General features: G+C 39.2%; 1 protein-coding gene across 1 annotated transcript in view; it reads left to right on the top strand.

Moving 5' to 3' along the window:
- Positions 1–18,896, top strand: part of CAP2 (cyclase associated actin cytoskeleton regulatory protein 2) — a 149,668-nt gene that overhangs the window by 51,089 nt on the left and 79,683 nt on the right. Inside the window, exon 4 of the mRNA XM_037037955.1 lies at positions 8,626–8,703. Within this exon, the coding sequence (XP_036893850.1) occupies positions 8,626–8,703 (78 nt within the window). The remainder of the gene's footprint in view (positions 1–8,625; positions 8,704–18,896) is intronic.

Here is an 18,896-nt window from a genome sequence, read left to right on the forward strand (position 1 = left end):
ATTAAAAGGCACACCACTATAAAGTAATGTGGTGTTATTTGAAAGTGGACTTGCATTAGTTAAAAATGTATATTACAAACTCTAAGGCAACCACTTAAAAGTAAAAAAAGAAATATAACTGTTGTGCTAAGGAGAGAACATGGAATCAGGTGAAATGCTCAATTAAAACCACAAAGGCAGAAAAATAGTGGAAGGCAAAAATAGAAACAAATAACAAAGGCTACACATGAAAAGCAGTAGTGACTATGGTAGATATTAATCCCAGTGTATCAATAATCACTTTGAATGTCAATGATCTAAGTGTACCAATTAAAAGACAGAGATTGTCAGAGTGGATCAAAGAATACAACCCAAGTATATGTTTTTCTATAAGAAACCCATTTTAAAGATTTAATTTATTTATTTTTAGAGAGAAGGGAAGTAGGGGGAAGAAATAAAGGGAGAGAAACATCAGTGTATAAGAGAAACACCAAATGTTGACTGGTTGCCTCTTGCATGTACCCAGCTGGGACCTGGTCCACAAACCATGTGCCCTGACTTGGAATAGAACTGGCAACCTTTCAGTTTGTGGGATGGCACTCAACCCATTGAGCCACGCCAGCCAGGGCAAAACCCAATTTAAATATAAAGACACATGTGGATTAAAAGTAAACCGAAAGTTAGTGCAAAAAATATACCGCACTAACACTAATCAGAAGAAATCAGGTGCAGCTATAATAATTCCACACAGAGTAGATTTCCATAAAGGAAAATTATCAGGGCATTACATAATGATAGAAGGATTGGTTTTTCTAGAAGACATCACAATTCTCAAAGAGAAAGTGCCTAACAACAGAGCATCAAGCTGATAGAATTGCAAGAAGAAATAGATGAAGCTACTATTGTATTTGGATACTTCAACACAACTCTGTCAGAAATGGGTAAATCCATCAGGCAGAAAATGAGGTAAGGATATAGTTGAACTCAACACCCTCGGTTAACTGGCTACAGTGGGCGCTTATAGAATATCCAACAACAGTATGACACATGCTTTTCTCCAGCTCACCAAGATAGATCACATTCGGAGTCATAAAATACACCTTAACAAATTTAAAAGAGCGGATTCATGAGATGTCTGCTTTCAGACCATAATGGAATTAAACTAGAAATCAGTAACAGAAGGGTAACTGGAAAATCCCCAAATATGTAGATAGTAAACAACATACTTCTAAATGACACTTGGGTCAAAGAAGAAATTTTAAAGTATTCTTCACTCAGGTGTTAATTAGACTTACTGTGGTGGTCATTGTATAATATATACAAGTATTAAATCATTGTGTTGTATACCTGAAACCAATGTAATATTATATGTTAATTACACCACAATTTAAAAATATTTAGAGCTAAGTGAAAATGAAAACTTAAGATTAAAATTTTGAAGATGCAGTGAAAACTGAAAACAGTGCTAAAAGGGAAATTTATTGTATTGAATAAGCATATTAGAAAAGTAGAAAGATATAAAATCAGTGATCTGAGTGTCCACCTTAAGAAACTAGGAAATAAAGGAAAATAATAATAATTGGAGCAAAAGTCAATAAAATTAAAAATAGAGAATCTACATCAATAAAACCAAAAGCTGGTTCTTTGAAATGATCAATAAAATTGGCAAGCTTCTAGGTAGGCTAAAAAAAGAAAAAACAAAAAAACATCAAAAATTAAAGCGGGAACATTGGATCCCATGGAAACTGAAAGGATAATAATAAAGGAATACTATGAACACCTCTATGCCCACAAATTTGATAACCTACATGAAATAAACTGATATCTTAAAAGACATATCTGCCAAAACACACAAGGAGAATAGACAGTCTGAATAGGCCTATATCAACTAAAGAAATTGAATAAATAATTAATAACTTTCAAAAATAGAAATCACCAGGCCCAGATGGGTTCACTGATGAATTCTACCAAACATTTAAGGAAGAAATTATACCAGTTCTCTACAATCTGTTTCAGAGAATAGAAGCAGAGGGAATATTTCCTAAATCATTGTGTGAGACAAGGATTACCCTAATACCAAAATAAGATGAAGACATTATAAGGGAAGAAAACTACAGACCAATATATCTTATGAACATATATGCAAAAATTCTCAACAAGATGTTAGCAAATCAAATTTTAAAATGTATAAAAAGAATTATATGCCATGACTACATGGGATTTATCCCAGGTATGCAAGGCTGATTCAACATTCAAATATCAATTAATTAATTCATCACATCAGCAGACTAAAAAGGAAAAATCACATGGCCACACAACAGATGCAGAAAAACATTTGACAAAGTCCAACATCCATTTATGATAAAAATGCAGTAAACTAATACTACAGTAGAACTTCTTCAACTTAACAAAGACCATTTGCAAGAAACTTACAGCTAACATCAAACTTAATGGTGAGAAACTCAAAATTTTCTCACTCACATCATACAAAAGGCAAGGATATTCCTTCTCACTGTTCCTTTTCAACATCGCACTGGAAGTTCTTGCTGATGCAGTTAGGCAAGAAAAGGAAGTAAAGGGTATACAAATTGGGAAGGAAGACATGAATTTTTTTATTGCAGATGACATGATCTTATCTATGTAGAAAATCTAAAAGAATTGACCAAAAAAAAAAACCCTTTGGAACTAATGAGTGATTATAGCAAACAGCATTTGTTGGAGAGTTTGTTAGAAATGTAAATTCTTGGGTGCGCCCAGTGCTACCCAATCTGAAATGCTGGGGCTGGGACTCATCATTCGTTTTAACAAATGCTCCAAGTGACTATAATGCACAGTCAGGGTCGAGAACCACTGGTATAAGCCTTCTTCATGGTTCTTACTATGTCAACCCAGATGCCTTTCATAATCTGACTTTAGTGAGCACTTATGTTCATGCCTACAAAATTAGGCATCTTCAATCTTGTTTCAAGGAAAATTATGAAGCAGGTGAAATTTGTCTTTGGAGTCCTATCACCTCTTTTTGTTGGCCCATTCTCCTGTCTTGCTTTCATCTGTCAAGTTCCTCTTTATCTTTTCAGTGACTGCAACTCAAGGGACTTCTCCATTAGGATAGACTGGAGGCCTCTATGGAATAACATCTAGAAATACAATCTCTAATTATGAAACATGGGGCATTGGCAGGCTAATTGGGAAAGAATGTGGGGATGGCATCAACAGTGACCTTCCCAGGACCCACAAATTGCACCCAATGAGCAGATACCCATTCCCCTTACCTTAGTCAGAGGAGGAGAAGCCCCTCCCTTTCACTGTCTGGTCCTTGTGATGAGAGTTGATGCAGTTTCAGAAGACCTGGAAAGGCCTTCAGCACAGGCACCCTGGCTGGATGCTCTGTGTATCTCCTTCAAGTGCTCCTTGTGTCCTTCCCCCCTGAGGCACCTGTTCATTTTGTCATCTACATGGTACTTTGCAGCCCATAGCTTTCTTGATGAAACCATGCAAAGCTTTGGTAAGTATTCAGAGATTCAGCTTCCTCTGGGAGCCAGCTCTCTCCCAAGGGATTAACTGAAAAATCAGTCATATTTACACCATGTCTGCTTGTCCTGAGGCTTATTTTATATTGATTACTGAAATTCTTTCTCCTACTCTCTCCCTTAGGACCACAAAACAAGGTGGTTCACCAGCCTATCTGTCTAAGAACCCCAGTTGCCTAAGTGGTAAAATGCAAAGCCTTGACTTTTACCAAAACTGTCCCTTTCTTCTCTGCGCACATGTGCTCACAGGCAGATAGATGTGTGTGTTTACCCACAAAGGTCACTGAGGCTTTCTGAACATGGCACATGTGTGATGGACAAACTCAGCAAAAACCATCAATTATTTGTTGTTACTGAAAATCCCTGCGTTTGGCTTTTTCTTTCACAATGTTTTGAACTGCCTGAGTGTGAGCCAAATTCTCCCTTTCAAGTTATTAGAACTCAGCAGTTTCAGTAAAATTGCTCCTAAATAGCATGCTGTCTGCTTTGGGGAACTCATGGAACTTTCCAGAAGTAAGAAGCAGGTAGATGAGAAAATATCCACAGTGAAATGGAAATCCTTTGAAACATGGACTGACAAGGTTAAAAATGAATGTGGTTTAGAGTCTGCTGCTTATGCCCAGCGTTCCAGGGAGCTGGAAGAAGAACACTGATGAATCCTCAAAAAAATCTGTCTACATAAGCAAAGATAAGAGGGAACTTGAAGCAGATGTCTAGATATTCAACCTTTCTCTGCTCCAGCCTCCACCACTATTATTGAGTGAGAGGCCATTTGGGGGGAAGAATAATTAATGAAACTGGCCATCTTCACTAATCCGACTCACTAGAAAATTGTTCTATTAGCAACAGGCTAAATGTTTTTTCTAGGGAAAGTGAAAAAGGCTAATGATAGTGTTCATCTTGGGATAACTACAAAAATATTGTTAATGTTACTTCTGAGCTGCAATTTTAATTATAGAAGTCAGGCGGTCCTAAATTACTGTTCCCACAGCAACTGTAATTCAGCCAACTCTGCAAGGCTTTTCACAGATGAGGATAATACCTCTACATTATTGTTGCTGGGAGAAGTGCAGTTATTTTATTGGTATCCAAGCTACAGAAAGTTGTACTTCATAGTTTTCTTGTAGGAACGGTGGTTGTTACAGATGACAAAAGTCCTTCTGAACCACTGAAAATACATGTATATGTATATATGGGTAAATATTCATGCAGCTCTGAGCCTCACATTTATAGGGCCATAATAACCTCCAGTAAAATTCAAAAATCCTCTATTCCTCCCAAAGTAGTCCCAGCAATCAACTACCAGGACAAAGAGAAGAGGAGATGGTGTTCCCCAAAATGGAACATTTTAAACATTTTTGACACTTAAGCTGTTACACTGATGATGATTGAATCTGTGATTTTCAAATAAATGATCTACTAATTTTGGTTTGATTTCTAGCATTTCTCAGCAGGAAAAAATCACTGCAGGAGAAATAAATAAGAAAAGTTAGAAAAAAATTTTCAGTAAATATTTTTGGAAAATTTGTCAGATACCAAAACATGATAATGAAGTAGAATAACAATAACTAGTCATTTCTCAGTTCACACATTTACCCTTCCAGCCCAGAAAATTGTCTGATACTGATTGACACCGGGGTGAAATTAACATAATCCTGTTGCTCCTATTCAGATTCTCTGTTTTGGGGAGTGTATCAAGCTCGTTCTTACCTGTCTCTCAGAGAAGTAGCCATTATCCAAAGAGGCAAAGAGATAGAAACTGACCCAAAACAGATGTGAAAATAACAAGATTAAAATTGAAATCAACAAGGATACTCCTGGCTAGTGTAGCTCAATAGATTGAGCATGGGCTGAAAACCAAAGGGTTGCCATTTTGATTCCCAGTCAGGGCACATGTCTGGGTTGCAGGCCAGATCCAGGCAACCACACAGATATATCCCTCCCTCTCTTTCTTTCTCCCTTCCCCTCTTTCTAAAATGTAAATAAACAAAATCTTTAAAAAGAGAGAAATCAACAAGGATGAAAAAATATAAATTTGTGACCAAATACAACTAAAGCAGATTATTTTTGCTACCCATAAATGAGGAGAAAAAAGATTTTTAAAAAATTTGCTGGTAGTAACCAAGCAAAAAAGCTATAACCAAAAGCAGTAACTGATGACCAAGTAGCTTTAGGCTCCTAACTCTGTCTCTGTCCCCCACACTCTTAAAGACATAATTTAAAAAGTGAAATCAGGAGAGGAAGATATAAAATAAGAAATGAAAACCATGGGGCTGCTTCCCTATATATACACAAAGTCTTCATCTCCGGGTTCTGAATTGGAGAAATTATCTAAAATCTTCATCAGAATGGCCTATGTTTCCAGTGGGTGAAGTGAATTAGGACATATTCCCAGAAGAAGATGCCCCCAAATTTGCAAATAAAGATGGGCCAGCTGAGCTCTTCCTTTCCCTACCCCCTATTCCCTCAGATTCTAAAAGAGTAGATGGAGCACAAGGTGATTCACACTTGGACTATTGCTTGAAAGGGAAAATTAACTGACCTCCAACATGGTGGCGGAAAGCCCAGGGACTCGCCACATGGCAGCTATAGTGTCAGGCTGGACCACAGTATGCAAAAGGCTAGCCCTCAGACAAAATAAAACATAAGAAATAGAGACCGACTCCTTACAAAGGCTTAGTAAGAGTATAACTTATATTCTTAGAACTTAGTAAGATATAAATGTATTTTTAAGCATTCAGCAAGGTGATAAAATAATAAGAACGAATTGAAAAGGAAACTGAAAGTCTAAAACATCAAGAACAAAAGTAATATTAATGTAGAAATCATATATAAAGAGGACTGTTTAGGTATATAAGAAACCTTGTTGAAAATCTCTTTCCTAACAATAGAAGAAAGTATTCATATAATCATGTAAATACTCATGACAGACAAGGATATTACAGGCAGAGAAAGAATCTAAAAGATATGAAGACATTTAAATATTATACAATCTGAGGTTATAATTGGAGACCCTGAAGAGGGATTCTAACAAATGAAATGGAAGAAATATTGAAAATATACTAAAAATATTTCCCAGAAATGAAGGACCAAGTCTATTCCAGGAAATATAAAACAGAATGTTCGAAACCTAAACATCTTGTTTAAGCTATTAAATTCAAAGGATAAAGAAACAATGCTTCAGATGTCAAACCAGAAAAAGTCAATTCCTCCAAGGGAGAGAAAAAAAAAACAAGCTGGCTTCAGATTTTTCCATTGCCACATTCGGTGCCATGTTATTTGAAAATGGAGAAAGAGAGAGACCGAAGGATCTTGTTCCCAGCCAAGGTGTTGTTAAATGTAAACACAACAGGGAGACTGGTTTAAACCTAAAGAACTAAAGCAACCTCAAGACTTTTTTTTTAAATATTTATTTATTTTTTAAAATATTTTATTTATTTATCTTTAGAGGGGAAGGGAGAGAGGAAGAGAAACATCAATGTATGCTTGCTTCTTGTGCATCCCCTGCTGGGAACTGGCCCCTGCCGGGAACTGGCCTGCAACCCAGGAATATGCCCTGACTGGGAATCGAACCACGATCCTCTGGTTCGCAGGCCCGTGCTCAATCCACTGAGCTACACCAGCCAGGGCTAAGACTTTTTTTTTTTTGATAATGAGAGTTCAGCCAGTAAAATCATCCAAATAACTCAGAAATGGAGAAGTCATGGTAAGATGGCTGGTGAGAACCACTAGGTTTAAGTGTAGAACTAATCCTAAACAACTATGGGAATTGCGGATGGAATATGAATGCTATCAATTGGACTAAATATAAAAACAGGACTAGAGATAGAAGTGAGGAAGTATGTACTTATGTTTTCATCCTTCCTGATTGATTCCCAACCAATGTTATCTAAAATTGTATTATGTACTTTAAAATGCCACACATTTCTATTCCATTCCCATAGTATTTTATAATGTTTTTTACCTTAGAATGCTTCCTTTGGGCATACTTATTATAGTGCTGAAACTTTTCTTTGAAGTTTGTTGATTATTTCTCTTTCATCTCTACTATTCAATTACATTGATAATTAAAATTTATCCTTTTTTAGTAGCACATAGGGTACGGCCTTGTTTTATCAAAGTCTATTTGTACATGTATCTTAAATGTTTAGCTGATGTTAATAACGACTGTTTCTAAGTTGTGAGGCATTTTTTAAAATTTTGATCTTTGTAACCTTCGGAATTTAAAAGCCCATTTGAAATCATCATGTTTTGTCTTATGAAAACAGTTGTGCAAATTATTTTCAAAATAAAAAAGTGCCAAAAATTATTAATTGTGGGTGATGTGAGTACTTGGAATTATTTTCTTCTTAGTACTCTTCTGGAACTTTTTTAAAAGATTTTATTTATTTATTTTTAGAGAGAGGGGAGAGGGAGAGAAACATTGATATGCGGTTGCCTCTCGAACCCCACCGATGGGGGATCTGGCCCAGGCATGTGCCCTGAGTGGGAATCAAACCAGTGCCTCTTTGGTCCTCAGGCCAGCACTCAATCCATTGACCTACACCAGCCAGGGATCATAACACTCACTTCTTAACATGCATAATTCAATGATTCCTAGTATACTCACCAACCATGAATATATTACCACTCTCTAATATTAGAATATTTTTATCACATCCCAAATAAACCCAATACTCATTAGCAGTTGCTCCCCATTCCTCCCTCCCACCAGCCCCTGGGAGGTACTCTTTTGATATGCATGTTCTTGTCATTTTGTATAAATGACCAGAATCATACAAATGTGGTCTTTTGTGACTGGCTTCAGTCATTCAGCATAGTGTTTTCAATGTTTACTCATTTTGTAGCATGCATCAGCACTTCATTTCTTTTCAATGCCAGATAATATTCCATTGAACGGGTATATCACCTTTCATTTACTCATTCATCAGCTGATGGACATTCTGGTTGTTTCACATCTGGACTATTACAAGTAATACCTCTATGAACATGTAGTTCATACATGTTCTTTATAAGTTTTTGTGTGGACATATGTTTTCCCTCGGGAAAAATGGAACTTCTGGTAACTCTGTTTAGGAGCAAACACTTAAATTTCCTTCTTCCTCTTTGTCCCCAGGCAGAAATGGTGCATAGTGCTTTCCAGGCCCAGCGGGCTTTCCTTCTGATGGCTTCTCAGTACCAGCAACCCCAAGAGGTAAGAGTGTTTCCAGAGACACAGGGCTGCCTACGGAATGGGCTGTGTAACATTAAAAAAAAATGAGGAAGTAATAGAACCAGTTACTGTGAGTGACAGCCCCAAAATGAGATTTACAGCACATGTAGGCTCTGTCTCTAGGCCACACCATGATATGGAACATTTCGTCTGTCTTCATAATCTTATTGTGGCCAAATTCATAACAATTGACATCACCAATTTAAAAGGTCCATTTATTTATGTCATCTGTATCTTACTCATTTTACTGATCTCACAACTCTTTTATGATCAAGAAAGAGTTTACTATTAATTTTTAGTACATACTTTGTGCTGTTTTGTTATCAAAAGTGTCCACATCTATTATTACATGCGCAATGTCTGTCCAGAAGGTATCCAGCCATGTACTATGAAAAACAGAGACAGTTACTGAAGAAAATGCAAGATATAAGAAACATTGTACATAGGCCAATGATGCCTCAGTCCCCTGCAAAGAAGGCACCTTGGGACCTCACACAGTTCCCCCAGTGGCCATCAGCTGCCCCATCATATTTTCCTGAATCTCATTGACAGTCTGAAATCTCTTTCCTTTCAAAGGTGATTTTAGTTTTGGGAAAATCCAGAAGTTGCAGGGCACCAAATCCAGGCTGTAGAGGGGCTGGGTCACCTGTGTGGTTTACTGTTTTACCAAAAACTCTGTGCAAAATGTGATGAATGAGAGGGCATGTTTTTGTGATGAAGCTGCCAATTATCAGTTGCCTATAACTGAGTCCTCCTCGTGACATGAACAATGGCTGGACTTTTTTCATACAGACCTGGTATATTCTATGTATGAATTTGATTATCTTCTATTTCATAAGTAGTATAAATAGGCTAAAAAGTAGATCCATTACCAACATACTTTGTTAAATAAGATAAAATAATTGTTCTTTTGACTAAATATTCTGCATCTTAATTTTGGTTATAACCATATACATATAAAAGATAATTGAATATTCCTTATAACGCAATAGCTTGAGTTCAATAGCTCACTTTAAATTCTAATACAAATTCCTGAAGTTAAAAAAATTGAGCTGAGAATCCTGGGATACCAGGGTTTTAACTTTTGGGCAATGAAGCTCAGCTCCATAAAGGGCCAACATTTGAGACCTTAGACCCATCCACACCCCTGCCGGCTCACCACTGCCCTGCACCCAGAACAGTGGTTCCCAGCTCAGCTTATGCAATGGTATCACTGAGACTTTTTAAAAATACCAGTGCCTGGTAAAATGCCAGTCTGAGAGATTCTGGTTTAATTAGCCTGAGGGGTGATCTTGGCCTTGATAGTTTTATGGGCTTATCAGGTGATTCTAACTTGTAGCCAGAGCTGCCAAACCCCACCTGGATAGCTGGATGGATCGCTTCTGTTATAGGAAATGAGTAGCACACAGCCTAGCCAAACAGATTTACAGGGATAGAACTATCTTATGTCCTTCTATGGATGCATTTTCTTCCTTGGCTTTCTCAATCCCTGATTTTTTTCTCTTTGCAAATAAAGAACAGTGAAAGTAGGAAATCACAATGTGGTACATTCTAGAAACATACTTAGCTTTTCTGTGATTAAAGTGAGAGGAAAGGTAATCTCGATGAATCATTGAAAGACTCAGGCGGGGGTGGGGGGAGAACAATGAATTTCTTGGCTGGTGCCCCACTCAATGCCTTCTTTAAGCACAAAATAAAATGTTTCTCTATGGGCCTTGCAGGCCTTGCACATAAAAGTCATTCATTAAATATTGGGTGAAGAAGTGAACAAATGAGCAAATGAATGAATGCACGTGGACAAGCAATTGCTTGTCCAGGGATAATGTATGTCTGAGCATGAGGCTATGCAGATTCTTGGGTGTAATATCTGTAGCTCCCTGTTCTTACTTGACTGCATTCTTGATCAAAGGAAGAGGAATGGACCTGTTCCAGGGGACTCATACCCAGGAAGGGCACAGACTGCCAGTGTTCCCTATAGAACTATTACCATGCTCTGAGAGTAGTAAGCCCCACAGTACCAGGTAGGCAAAATGCCAAGCAATTTTTTTGATACTTGCCTCCCTTGCTTTGTTCTCCATCTTTACCCAGAGGACTGTCCTAGTACCTCCACTCCACAGAAAAACAGAGTTTGAAGGTTACCACCACAGTGATGAGAATAGTCCATGGGCAGGCCTTCATTTTCCCCATGTACATTTTTAATACATATTTTTTATTATGCTATTACAGTTGTCCCATTTTTCCTCCCCTTTATTGCTCTCCACCCTGCAACCCTCCTCCCACCAGCATTACCTTCCTCACTTCATGTCCATGGGTCATACATGTAAGTTATTTGGCTTCTCTATTTCCTATACTATTCTTAACCTCCCACTGTCTACTTTGTACTGACCATTTATGCTTCTTATTCTCTGTACATTTCCCCCTCCCCAATAACCCTTCATGTGATCTCCATTTCTATGATTCTCTTCCTATTCTGGTTGTTTGTTAGATTCTTTGTTTTTGTTTTTTAGGTTTTGTTATTAGTAGTTGTGAGTTTGTTGTCATTTTACTGTTCATAGTTTTGATCATCTTCTTTTTCTTAGATAAGTCCCTTTAACATTTCATATAATAAGGGCTTGGTGATGATGAATCCTTTAACTTGCCCTTATCTGGGAAGCACTTTGTCTGCCCTCCTACTCTAAATGAGAGCTTTGCTGGATAGAGTAATCTTGGATGTGGGTCCTTGCCTTTCATGACTTGGAATACTTCTTTCCAGCCCGGTCTTGCCTGCAAGGTTTCTTTTGAAAAATCAGCTGATAGTCTAATGGGCACTTCTTTGTAGGTAACTGTCTCCTTTTCTCTTGCTGCTTTTAAGATTTTCTTTTTATCTTTAAACTTTGACATTTTAATTATGATGTGCCCTGTTGTAGCCCTCCTTGGGTCCAACTTCTTTGCAACTCTCTGAGCTTTCTGGACTTCCTGGAAGTCTCTTTCCTTTGCCAGATTGGGGAACTTCTCCTTCATTATTTTTTTAAATAAGTTTTCAATTGCTTGCTCTTTGTTTTCTCCTTCTGGCACCCCTATGATTTGGATGTTGGAATGTTTACAGTTGTCCTGGAGGTTCCTAAGCCTGTACTCATTTCGTTGAATTCTTGCTTCCTCATTCTGTTCTGGTTGAATGTTTATTTCTTCCTTCTGCTCCAAACCATTGATTTGAGCCCCGGTTTTCTTCCTATCACTGTTGGTTCCCTGTACATTTCCCTTTATTTCTCTGTGCATAGCCTTCACTTTTTCCTCTATTTTGTGACTATCCTCAACCATTTTTATGAGCATCCTGATTACCAATGTTTTGAACTCTACATCTGATAGGTTGGCTATCTCTTCATCGATTAGTCTATTTTTGGAGCTTTGACCTGTTCTTGGATTTGAGTGAAATTTTTTTGTCTCAGCATGCCTTTTAAGTTGTAAGGGGCAGATCCTTAGGTATTCACCAGGGAGGGGCAACCCATGTCGTTGTGCTGTGGCACTGTATGTGGGGGAGGGATCCAAGAAGGAACGATGTCACTTGCTCAGCTCTCAGCTGGCTTTCAGTCACTTCCCCCACTACCCACAAGCAAATTGGGCCCTTCTGGTCCTAATACCCAGGTGGGTGGGTTTGTGTATGTTCTAGGACCCTCTGCATCTCTCTGAAGAACTCTCTTGTGAGGCTGGGAGTTTCTCTTGCCACTGTAATTCCCACAGGTATTTAAAGTCAGAGGCTTTGAGGCTTTATTTCCCCACACTGGTACCCTGGGTTGTGTGGTCTGTCTCGATCCCCAGTTATTCCTCCTGGATTATCCACAGACGAATGTGGGATTGCCCAGTCTGCCAGCTGCCACCTCAACTGCCTGGTCCTCCAACCACCTCCTTGCTGTGAGTCTTCTCTTCTCCAGCTGCCTGTGTCTGCCCCTCCTACTGGTCTTCTTTAACTCCTTGGTTATCAGACTTTCATACAGTTCAGTTTTCTGGAAGTTCTGGTTATTTTTATTTTATTTTGTAATCTTTTTTATTTTATTTATTTATCTTTAGAGAGGAAGGGAAGGAGAGAAAGAGAGAAATATCAATGTATGGTTGCCTCTCATGAGTCCCCTGCTGGGAACTGGCCTGCAACCCAGGCATGTGTCCTGACTGGGAATTGAACCGCGATCGTGTGGTTTGCAGGCCCGCACTCAATCCACTGAGCTACACCAGCCAGGTCTGGTTATTTTTATTTTTAAATTTGTCGTTGTCCTTTTTTTTGGTTGTGAAAGGAGGCAAAGTATATTACTTGCCTACACCTCCATCTTGTCCAGAAGTGGCTCTATTTTCCCCATGTAGATTCTAAAGATAGATGATAAAAAAGATTATCATAAAAAAAGATTATAGTTTCTTATGAGGACAATGTTATAACTCTCCTTACAGGAGAATGTTAACTTCTGTCATTTAGACTCTTGTTAACATAGGGCATTGGTTCCCAAACTGTAGCACGTATAAGAATCCCAGGTAGGGTTGTTAAGACACAGATTTCTGGGCTCTACTACAGAGTTTTCAGTTCAGTAGAACCTGGTTGCAGCCTGGTTGCAGCCATTTCCTTTTGAGAAATTCTGCATTTCTCAAAAGTCCCCACATGATGGTGATGTTGCTGGTCCAGGGACCATACTTTGAGAACCTGTGATTCTCACAGTTATGCGTCTGGCTCCAATGTCTTTCAGATGTTTCCAGCTTTCGTTTCCAGCTGCCTCTCAAGCATTTCTTCTCAAGTTTTAATTTCATTTGAATCACCTGCAAGTCTTGTTAAAGTGCAGGGTTTGGATCAGTAGGTCCAAAGTGAGACCCAAGAACCTATTGGTCTAACAAGGTGATGCTTCTACTGCTAGTTCATGGCTGCACTTTGGCAGCAATAATTTAGGTGTTACCACCTAAAACTCCTACAGGAATAAAATCCCTCAATAGTCAAACATCAAACTGAGGCTTCTTCCTCTGAACAGCTCAGTATCAAAGCAAGTCAGGTCATGCCACAATAACAAGCATCTCCTAAATCTTAGTGACTTCTAACAGAAGGGATTTATTTCTTGCTCACATTTCATGCCTATACAAGGTGACTTACTTTCTGGTGAATGATATATTAAATAATTACTCATATAATTATTGATTTAGAATTATAATAGGGCCCTGAGATAAAATGGTAGAGAATGAATAGGAGTTTCAAGCATTGGGAAGGGAAGATATTTTGGGCTGGAGGACCTCCTAGGCAGTGCCTCCAATCCTGATGATGAAGGTGACCACAGCTCTGTGGAAGCACCAAACTAGGCCAAACCAACAGTAGTGGTCAGTTTTGGTCTGAGGATTGTATAAGCCAGATGCCCAAAACTGAGGGTAAGCACCCTGACAAGTTGGAAGGTGTCAGCCTCCTAGAATACAAGAGGATACTGAGAAAATACAGGAACCCACAACAATGCAAGCTCACAGTTCATCAGTGCCCAGATATTAATCAAGTGCTTACTGTGGGTCAGGCAATGTAGAAACAAGCAGCTATGAGATCGGACCAGACAGAGAAACAAACATATGTTAAATATTAGGTGGAAAGAGCCCTTAGAAATCATCTTTCATAACACTCTCAATTTAAAGAATAGCCAGGAGGTAAGACTTCCAGCCAAGATGGAGGAGGCATAGGTAGACATACTTCGTCTCTTCACACAACCACAAAAAGGATAACAACTAACTTCAAAACAAAACAAAAAAAAGGACTGCCAGAAAGTCAAACTGTATGAAAGTCGGACAACCAAGGATTTAAAGAAGAAATATTCATCCAGATGAGTAGGGGGGCAGAGATGGGGAGCCGGGGCAGAGAGGACATGGTGTGGTAGCAGAAAGGTGGTGGCAGTGAGGCAGCAGTGGCAGCAAGTGGACAGGGCAGTCCCACGTTCACATGAAGTGAATAAAACTGAGAAGGACACCCGGGGAGCCAGTGATCCTAGCCCCAGGCCAGACCATGCAGCCCAGGGGTCCAGCGCTGGGAAAATAAAGCCTCATAAGTTCTGGCTGTAAAAACCAGTGGGTGTTGAGGCGGTGAAAGAAGCTTCAGGACTGTCAGGAGAATCTGTTTAAAGGACCCACATGGTCCTAGAATGTACACAAAGCCACCCACTCTGGGATTCAGCACCAGGGCAGCAGCTAGAAGGGTGCCAGTCACATACTAGAAGTAGGGAAAGTGACTGGAAATGAGGCAAGAGCCAAGCAACCAGTGTTGTTCTCTCTCAAACCCCTCGCTCATTCACAATACCACAAAGCAGCAAAGCAGGCTGCCCCACCCTGGTGAAACCTAAGGCTCTGCCCCTGACAAACAAACAGGTGTGCCAAGACAGGGAGTCAAAGCAGCTCTACCTAATACACAGAAGCAAACAAAGGGAGGCTGCTGAATTGAGGAGACAAAGAAACATGGCCCAAATGAAAGAACAGAACAAAGCCCCACAAAAAGAACTAAACGAAACAGAAGTAGCCGACCTATTGGATGCGGAGTTCAAAACACTAGTGATATGTATGCTCAGAGGATTCATAGAATACAGCAAAAGCATAAGGGAAGAAACGAAGGCCACAAAAAGTGAAATAAAGAAAAATCCACGTGGAAGGTAAGGAAACTGGGGTTCAAATCAATGATTGCGAGCATAAGGAAGAAATATACAGTCAACCAGAACAGAATGAAAAAACAAGACTTTTTGAAAAATGAGAAGAGAATAAGAAGACTCTGGGACATCTCCAAAAGTGCCAAAATCTGAATCATAGGGATGCCAGAAGAAGAGGAAGAGCAAGAAATTGAAAACTTATTTGAAAAAATAAGGAAAAAAACTTCTCTAATTTGGCAAAAAAATAGACTTCCAGGAAGTCCAGGAAGCTCAGAGAGTCCCCAAAAAGTTGGACCCAAGGAGGGCTACACCAAGGCACATCATAATTAAAATGTCAAAGTTTAAAGATAGACAGAAAACCTTTAAAACAGCACGAGAAAAGAACAGAGTTACCTACAAAGGAGTGCCCATTAGACTATCAGCTGATTTCCCAAAAGAGACCTTACAGGCAAGAAGGGACTAGGGGGAAATATTCAAAGTCATTAAAAACAAGGGTGTACAACCAAGATTACTCTATCCAGCAAAGCTATCATTTAGACAAGGTAAAGCTAAAGGAGTTCATCATCACCAAGTCCTTTTTATATAAAATGTTAAAGAGACTTACTTAAAAAAAGAAGATGATCAGAACTGTTAACAATAAAATGTCAACAACCAAATCTCAACAACAAATATCAACAACTAAATCTCAAAAAAAAAAATAAGCAGGTGGGCAAGGCAGGAGAGAGTAATGGGTGGGAAATGGGGACAACTGTTATTGAACAACAGTTCCTTTAAAGATATGCCCTGGCTGGTGTGGCTCAGTGGATTGAGCGCGGGCCTGTGAACCAAAAGGTTACTATTTCGATTCACAGTCAGGGCACACGCCTGGGTTGCAGGCCAGGTCCCCAGTTAAGGGCGAGAGAGGCAACCACACATTGATGTTTCTCTCCTTCTCTTTCTCCTTTCCTTCCCCTCTCTCTAAAAATAAATGAAGAAAATATTTTTTAAAAAATAAAAAGGAAAGAAAACAAACAAATTAAGCAAATAATAGAACAGGAATAGAATCACAGAAATGGAGATCACATGGAGGATTGTCTGAGGAGAATGGAGAGAAGGAGGGAAAAGGCACAAGGATTAAGCATAATTGGTAGGTACAAAAGAGACAGGGAATGTTAAGAAAAGTATAGGAAATGGAGAAACCAAAGAACTTATATGCAGGACCCATGGACTGGAAGTAGGGGGGGAATTGCTAGAGGGGAGGAGGTTCCTGAGTAGAGGGGGGCAAAGGAGAAACAATTTGGGAAGTCCACAACAGCATAATCGATAAAATATACTTAAAACAATTAAAAATGAAGATGAGCCAGGAGAGTTTCAGAGAGAGAGGTTAACTGGTTTACTCCATATTCCAAAGCTGTGAATGGCCCAAGTCAAGTCTGATTCCCAGAAATCTCAGCCAACATGGTTTACCACACCGCAGCTGTGTCCAATGCTCTCACATTATTGCTTTAAGCCAGAATGACAGCCCTCAAAAAGATTAAATTTAGTAAGGGTGACCATCAAAAAGGAAAAATATTTTATATTAATCAATTACAAGCAAACTGACAATCAAGTGAGGTAGACCATTAGTGCTACCAAAGTCCAGGGAAGTTGGGATCTTGTAAACAAAAGTACCAGCAAAGGCATCAGAGAGGAAGCAAAATGACGGTGCAAGTGCAGTAATGCAGCTCCTTCAATGTAATAGGAGTATTATAGTAACATTAATAAAGTGGTGGATTTATTTAGCACAACTCAAAAAATGTCCTGGGTCAAATATGATTGGGGAAAGCCCCTACTCTGTTCAGTAGATAAACATGTTGAACATTACTAAGCCCATGCTTTGCAAATGTATTTGACTATGGAGGCTTTTTGTAAGATGTCTATTCAAGTCCTGCAGAAGACTGGTGAACCGGTTTGAAAACTGCTGACATGTGCATTTCTTTTAAGTTGCTTTAAATGCTTGATGGTTCAGGGATGTCCAACCTTTTGGCATTTCTGGGCCACATTGGAAGAATAAGAGTTGTCTTGGGCCACACATTAAATACACAAACACTAATGAAAATTGATGAGCAAAAAAAAAAGTTGTAAGTAAATTTACAACTTTGTGTTGGGCTGCATTCATAGCCATCCTGGACCACATGCAGCCCACAGCTGCAGGTTGGACACCCCTGCTTAGGTGAATTTTGACTATTAGGGGAGATTCTGTGGTGGGCAGAATTCTAAGATTGACTCCAAGGATCCCACTACTTAATATATAATACAGCCCCTTCCCCTCGAGTGTAGATGGAACCTGTGAGTTTATAGAATATCACTCCTTTGGGTAGGTTATGAGCAGGGTGATGGGACAGTCACTCCAGTGATTATGTTGTGTCATATAAGACTGTCAAAGTGGTCATCTTTGAGAGAGTTTCTCCTGCTGTCTTTGAAGACATGAGCTACCAGGTAGGAGGAAGACAGCTTCTAGAAGCTGAGAGGGACCCTGTGCCAACAGCCAGCAATGAAACGGGAATCTCAGTCCTACTCCTGCAAGTAACTGAATTCTTCGAACAGCTACACAGCTTCAAAGGGAACCCCAAGCTCCGGGTGGGAATACAGTGCTGCCAACCTTCATTTTATTCCTGTGAGCCCCTGAGCAGAGACCAGAGCTTTGGCTTGCTCAGATTTCTGACCTATAACAACTGATAGGATAAATGGATATTGTTACATGCCACTAGGTTTATGGTAATTTGTTACGCAGCAATAGAAAGCTAATACAGATTGCCTTGAGTCTTTTCTCCTACCAACTCTAAAACAATTAATTACTTTTTAAAAAATCACCTTTAACAGGAATGTAAACAACAAAACAAACAAGCGGGCAAAATGTAACCAAAGACACTGAAATACAGAACGTGCTGACAGGGTCCAGAGGGTAGAGGGGAGAGAAGCACAGAGTAAAAGGGGATGGACTCACATGAATAAGTATGAAGGACACATGGACAATAACTAAGACGGGGGGCGGAGATGGGAGGGGGGGTGGGGAGCACTGGGGGGGTGCAGGGCTGGGAATACAAGAAAGAAAACTGTACTTGAACAAAAGTTAAATAAAAAAAAAGAAAAAAACATTAAAAAAAATAAATAGAAATAAAAGGCCGTGAACCACTCTGCCATTTGCTTCCTCTTTCCTACTCCTCAGAGTTCCTCCACTCTCACCTCTCCATCTATCCTGGGAGAGGCAGGATAAGAAGTTTGTCTCTAGGTTTGATTGAAAAGGATGGCATCCAATTTCAAATTCACTTCTCATTTTGAACTGAAAAAACGTGTTTCTTGTATTCTCTAACATAAGGGCTTTTAAATTTTTCAACCATGAACCATATACAAAGTATACTTTATTTCACTACCCAGTTCCACAATAGTTCCCCTGACCAGGTGAACTGAATTCTGACATCTTTGTTCTAGTCCATTCTATTGCTCTGTTCTTTTCTTCTTCCTTCTTAAATACTGATCGTGACCCACTGGGTAGATTTCATGATGTGCCAATAGGTCATGGCACCTTGCATTTTGAAA

This window comes from Sturnira hondurensis, unplaced genomic scaffold (assembly GCF_014824575.4).
Source record: "Sturnira hondurensis isolate 20B ecotype Veracruz unplaced genomic scaffold, ASM1482457v3 Scaffold0023817, whole genome shotgun sequence".
NCBI lineage: Eukaryota > Metazoa > Chordata > Mammalia > Chiroptera > Phyllostomidae > Sturnira > Sturnira hondurensis.